This window comes from Phaseolus vulgaris, chromosome 10 (genome assembly GCF_051622355.1).
Source record: "Phaseolus vulgaris cultivar YP4 chromosome 10, ASM5162235v1, whole genome shotgun sequence".
In the NCBI taxonomy this organism is placed as follows: Eukaryota; Viridiplantae; Streptophyta; class Magnoliopsida; order Fabales; family Fabaceae; genus Phaseolus; species Phaseolus vulgaris.
In genome coordinates, this window is record NC_143507.1 from 1,692,452 (window position 1) to 1,699,174 (window position 6,723).

The 6,723-nt window shown below is 33.1% G+C and overlaps 1 protein-coding gene across 1 annotated transcript; it reads right to left on the bottom strand.

Moving 5' to 3' along the window:
• Positions 1–1,134: 1,134 nt before the first annotated feature.
• LOC137818924 (jasmonate-induced oxygenase 2) lies at positions 1,135–4,499 on the bottom strand. The gene is made up of 3 exons (XM_068622583.1): positions 3,766–4,499; positions 1,632–1,965; positions 1,135–1,491 (listed from the first exon to the last, which is right to left on the bottom strand). The coding sequence occupies exons 1-3, from the start codon at positions 4,479–4,481 to the stop codon at positions 1,234–1,236; spliced, it is 1,308 nt and encodes a 435-aa protein (XP_068478684.1). The 5' UTR covers positions 4,482–4,499; the 3' UTR covers positions 1,135–1,233.
• Positions 4,500–6,723: the final 2,224 nt, after the last annotated feature.

Below are 6,723 nucleotides of genomic sequence, written 5' to 3' on the forward strand. Positions count from 1 at the left end.
CCACTTATAAGAAACGGTGACGTGATTGAATTGAAATTACTTAATTAGTCGACAAATGAATAAATTGATTAATAAATTTTATATTTGATGAATGCATTATAAAAACGTGTGAATTTATGAATCTATGGTGGATTGTGTAGAGATGAAATATGGATGGAGTCTTCATACACGTTTTTGTTCCCCACAAGACAAATGGTAGTGGGTGAGATAGGACCACAGTTTGTAATATTTCTGATCAGCCACTCTGTTTGGTACTTTTCTTTAGAAACCTTTGTGTTCAGTGGTGTGTGTATGAGAAAGGCATGCAAACAGAAGGCATTGTTGGAATAGCAACCAAATTTAATGGTGCAAACGGGTCAAGCACTAACTCCCATTTTACAAAAAGCTGATGAAGAAAAAGGTAATCACGCAGTGCTACTTGTACTCATTGTTTCCACAGATAAACATTATGCAACAATCCAAAGTTGCCTCCAAGTTGCAACTACAAACGCAACTAGCCAGGTTAAACTTTATAATAAAGTTGCGTCGCTTTAATACCTCTAAATTCACGCCTCAAGTTAATATCTTTTTTCCCTCACCATCACAACTTTAGTTTACATCCCACTATCACAAATATATATAAAAAATATTAATAGATAATTTTGTTTGCTAGTTTTATATATATATATATATATATACACGATTACTTACCTTATTTAAATTTTACATAATTTATTAGTTTAAAAAATATTAAAAATATAGAGATAAATCCATTTTATAATAGATAAATAGGTCTTAAATGAATTTTTAAGTTAATTATTACAATATTATGAAACGAATTTTAAATTTAATTAAATCTCATAAAATTAGTTCATATATTAAAATTTTTATCTATATACTTATTTATATATTTATATATGTAATGAAATATACAAACAAACTAATTACAATATTTTATTACTAAAATAAAGTTATCAAATGGTACTTTATGAAAAAATGGTTAGCAAAATATGATTTTTCTTTGAATATATAGTTATTAGTAGTTCAATTCTTTATTTTTTTTGTACTTGTGACCCAATAAAAACCTTATCCGTCTTGAATTGACTAAAGCAATAACTCAAACACATATTTGGGTAAGAAAAATAGAATAAAGAATGAGAGGTAAGAGTGGGATATTGATTAATTGAGTCTGATAAATAAAAATACAATCGATGATAAATTATTCATATGCAAATTGTGTGTACTTCAAACTACTCAATTTGAATCACATTTGGAAATCAAAGATTCAACTTGAGCTTTTCCACTAGGTCCCTTTGTCCTAATGTAAAGTCTATACTCATCAAAAGTTTTTGATGGGTATAGTGCTGGCCTATCCTCAGTCACAAGCTCCTTGGCAGGTTCAATGGGTATATCACTCCTGGGGTTATAAAAGAAGGCCAATGAAACTCTATCTTTGTCTGAGTTCACAATCACCCTGTGCTCTATACTCTTGTAAACTGCATTGCTCATCACCTACAAACATGTCACCCACATGATATGTCAATAACCATATCAGCCATGTTTTCTTTCAAAATGTAGCAATATTATACTGATAAAAAAAGTAAGTCCTAAGTGATGACATGAAAATGTTCAACATTGTTGTAGATAGAGACCTGAATTTGATCACCAATGTTGATGATAAAAGCATTTGGGAGGGGTTTAACAGTGATCCAATCGTCTCCTCTGCGAACTTGAAGTCCAGACACATTTTCATCAGGGAGAAGAATGGTCATGCCACCGGGGTCTGAATGAGAGGACAAACCCATAGTGAGGTCAGGTTGTGGACACTTTGGATAGAAATTCACCCTTAAGCAAGCACCAATTTCATCTTCCCCACCAAATGCATTCATCAGAAAATCCTTTCTTAGCCCAAGATTCACTGACAGTATCTCAAGAACCCTTCCTCCTAGCTTAACAACTTCCTCGCCATATTCAGTTATCACATTCCTAATCCAGAGAAAAAAATACCTAATTAAAGAAATTGAAACAAAAATCTACACAGAAATTCAAGGTTGTCATAATGAAGAACTATGACATGAAAAATTTGTAAAAGTCAAGAACTTAATTCACACTAAGCTTCAAACACTGAAATAGAAATTTACCTGATAAGGAAAACAAATGCTTTTTAACTCTGTTTTGGCTACAAGTTTCTTTTTTCACTTGCTTTCGTGTGAATAAAATTTGTACGCTTTATTCGCGTATAGAGGAGGGGCAGGTTTTTTCACCTCCCATGAGTTTCACCATTTAAAATCTTTTATAGAAGTTTTTTTTATATATATAAATATTATTATAATTTAAATTTTACATATATGAATCCTTTAAGATTGAAGAAAGGCATTTAAATAAAGGTTTTTTTCAATTAAAAAAACTATATTTGTGAGTTCACATTAAAGTAATATCTTTGTTGATAAATTCTTGGTAGAAATTTATATTAGAGATGAGAGAGAACCTATAAGCAAATAAATTCTAACGCAACTTAATTTAACACCACAAATCTAAAAACAGCCTAGATGTAATTTTCTTTTCTCAAATGAAAATACTATGTAGTCTCCATTATCTTTTTAAAAGCTTAATCTATAAAAAAAAGTTGTAGCTAATGTAAATAATACATTTTTTTAGTATTTGTTTTTGGACTACAAAGTTAAATGCTAAAATTGTACGCATGTGGATGCCAAAAGACAAAAATAAAAGAAAATCGTGATATAATTTACTGGATATCTTATTCACTGCAGATTGTTATTCTCAATTATCGTTTATCCTTTATTGCCATAATAATAATAATAATAATAATAATATTTTAGTATTTGGTGGACCAACCTGAAACCCCCCACGTTTTTCATATGGGTGGGGTGTAGTTGTTTACGTTTCAACGAAGTAGTGTTAAAGAAAAAGTTTATGACTGCACCAAATGAAACGGCACCACAAGACCAACCATCGGTTAACATGTTCATAATCTTAATTAAGTAATATAAATATCGATGTCTTCTTGTGCAACACGGCTAAGTTAAAGCCAAACATTTATTTCATGTGGATGGATGAACCTTACAAAACCTTAATCTAATGAAGAAAAGTGACTCTTTTAGCTACCCACTTTAATTTTGTAAAATACTCACCAACTACATACCAAATGTGACAAAATCACAAAACCTGATTTCCTTTTTGTTGGATAAAAAGTGGTAGAACCTGTTGTCACATGTTTCTCACACCCAATTTTGCATTTAATTTAAAAAATAAGAACAACTCCTGTCTGCTTTGCTTTAGTCTTTGAATAGATGCACAGTGTAACACAATATGACAGTTCATTTTTATTCACTTTTAAACAATGACTTCTGACATGTTTGGCCACTTGCATAAAATAAAGTTTATTTCTTTTAATTTTTTGTATGACTGAATCTAAAGTCCGTACAGACTATTCAAGCATATTTATTAAATGTGTCTGACTTAAAAGACAAAATATGATTTGTCTCACAAAATGTATGGTTTAAAACAATTATATACATGAGAATGAAAAAAAAATAGGGTATTGAAGAAGAGATATGAAAAGGAAGAAAAAAGGGTTTTACTATTATGTTGTGTTCGTATTTTTCTTTTTTTATAATAGAGTTTTTTTAACACTTTAATAGTAAAAATAATTATTTAACAACCGTCTTTTAAAATAAAATAATATTTTTTAAGTATTAATTAGATGAGTCTGATATTAGGATGTTATTATTTTATTTTATTTACATTGGTAATTAGGAGACATACCTTAATGATGTTGGGAGGTTTGGCCACTTAGCTTGGTCCATAAGGGAACAAGGCATGTAATGGAGAAAGAAGTAGTCACTCCAATCCAAAATGGCCCCTTTTTTCACTCCCAACCTGCTTCCATACCCTTCATAAGTGAGGGGTGTGTTAGCATACTCCTCTTTCACCTCAATTGGTTGGTGAAAGAACTCACGCCACACCTCCCTAGCACTCTTCATCAACTCATGGCTCACACCATGGTTCACCACTTGGAAAAACCCCCATTCACGGCACGCCGCCGCCACACGGTGGAGCTCCTCCTCTCGCCGTCCGTCCTCCCCACTGTAGAGGTGTTTCATGTCAATCACGGGGATGTTTATGTCCTCATGAGTAGTGTGAGATTCATTGGGTTGGTTTGAGGCGTGAGTGGTGTAATTAGTGGGCCTTTGGGACTTAGGCTTTATAAAACGTTCGGGAATTGTGGCTAAGCCACTTTCAGCCAAGGCTTGGACTCTAATCACTGGCTCAGGCCAATCTTGGCATGCCATCATTCTTGGGTTTTCGTTGCACACAAAAAGCAAATAGGAGTTATTAGATAATGGAAGCAAACACCACACACTAGTGTGTGTATGTGTGATTTGTGACTTCTTGCCAAGAGCAGCATATAGAGGGGCCTTTATATAAGCAATAAGACGGGGGCAAAATTTTCGGCGACGTGATAAAATTGATTTGTTCATAGCCGTAATATTATTTGCCATTTGGATTTGGGTTTTTTTATGCAAGTTAATTCACATCATGGGAATAATAATAATAATAATAATAATACATATGATCCTTTTCGAACTTTTAATTAGAAATTCTATCTTGTGATTTTTTTTAAGAAAAAGGGTTATATATAGTTCTTGGTATGTATATAATTAAAATATTAGAAGAAGAATAAAGTTGGAAGAATGAACAGAATAGAAGAGAATTGAGGAGGTGTGGTTTTGGAGGGAGTGAATAGAGGCAAGGTTGTGTAACTTGTGTGAAATTAAGGCAACCGAAAACACATGGAGGACCCACTTGTGCGTGTGTGAGTGTGTGTTGGTAAGTCAAAACCTTTAACCAGTCACCACGTCTTTCCCTTTGATGAAAATTGTAAACAACACTTCATACTAATGAAAATGGAAAAAAGGATTAAATTGGGTCGACTGGAAAATCAACGACAATGTTTTCAGAAAAAGTGTCTCAAAATATATTTAATTTCAAAAGATATTGGAGAAACACTTGTGAAAGGAAAATTTTAATTTGAATTTTGATTTTTGAAACCTATTGGCCTAACCCCTTAAATGATGGATCACAATAGAATGATTTCACATGAGTTTCATCGTATTCGGATCTAAAAAATTATTATTGGTATTTCAAAGTATATATCCCACGTATTCTTCTAATTGGTTACATATATTTTTACAAAAAATTAAAATTATAGCATGAAAAACATGATAAAAGAAATACTTACCTAGCAATTTTTTTTTCATAAAACCTCACTAAATTATGATACTTATCAACTCCCCTATTTAGAATCTTGTTTGTCCTAAAAAAAAAAAAATTTAGATAAATCAGACTATGGTTCAATTATCAAAGCAACTTTATTTACTGGACATTAGATTAAATTAAAAATCTATGATGCTTCCAACTCCATATGTAGCAAGATATAAATGCAATCAATTTCCATGATAAACAATTGTAATAATGAAATGACAATTTTAGTAAGGAACTTCTCCTCATATTCTCACATGTGAGTGTTTTGCTTTCAATTTCCACTAAATCTTAACAAAATCATAGTTGCCTTTCATTTTCTTCATATCACAATCACATCATAAACATGATTTTTAAGGTCTTTTTCAGGGTTGTAAAGAGGTTGGGTTACAAAAATAATTGATTTTTAAGATAACAAAATGCACATTTTAAAAGAAGAAGAATATACCTACAATTCAAATACAATTATATTTGTGCTATATGTACCGCTTGGTCATGATCGGGTTGGAACCTGATCGAGTGCATCGGGTCAGAACCCGAGCATGTGTATCGGGTTTTTTAGCCCAAATGGCTAGGCTCTATAAATGTAAGTGGCTCGGGTTTGACAGCTGATAAGGTTACATTGATTATTTCCTTATGTTTATTACGTCATAAAATGAACACACATTTAGGAACAAAAAACGCTATATGAGGCGAATCTTGTGTAACACCATCCCTATAAATCAGGAAATATAATTGTGGCTAACAAAGTTGTTACAATTTTATGAAGAGAATCTACAAAATGCTATATAAGGGCCATGAGACCCCAAACAGAGATAAGTACTATACATTGATATTTTAATGCTTTCACTGACTTGATCGTCGAAGTCTTGTCAACAGGTGTAGCTCTTCTCACCACATGACGATCTTCAAGTACCCAAAGGTTGCTACTATGAAGGAATGGTTTGGAGACCTCCTCCAAGATCCGACCCCAAGTTTTGACAAGAACAACTGGTCCTGCTAACCACCTGAAACACTTACACACAAACCGTAATAGTCAAACGAACATGAGAAACACAAGACAAGGAATGCAGATGCCCGATGGAGATGAAGCCTTAGTCTTACAAAAAATCATGGAGACAATGCGAACTCTCCAACAGGCCAATGAGGAATACTGTTAGAAACAAGACCGCCTACGCGAAGAAGCCCAAACGAACACAGAGAGATTTATGGGAGAGATAGAAACTTCCAGATAGATGATGGAACACGTCATCGGGGTAAATGACGAACTGCAAAACACAAATGAGGAGCTACACAGAGCCATGCCCAAACAAGGAAGGCAAAATATTCGAGCTCGTTCCCCAGACATATCCTCACGAGACAACTCCCAGCCATTCTCACAGGAGATTATGTACGAATCGATCCCATCTCACTTCATCACGCCAAAAATAACTCCTTTCTTCAGTGTGGAAGATCTCGAGA

Excerpts from the sequence above, each read along its gene's own strand:
- LOC137818924 (XM_068622583.1), bottom strand. The coding sequence starts at position 4,481 with ATGAACAAATCAATTTTATCACGTCGCCGAAAATTTTGCCCCCGTCTT. Across the intron at positions 1,966-3,765 it reads AACCTCCCAACATCATTAAG|GAATGTGATAACTGAATATG; the intron begins GTATGTCTCCTA and ends TCTCTGGATTAG. Across the intron at positions 1,492-1,631 it reads ACATTGGTGATCAAATTCAG|GTGATGAGCAATGCAGTTTA; the intron begins GTCTCTATCTAC and ends ACATGTTTGTAG.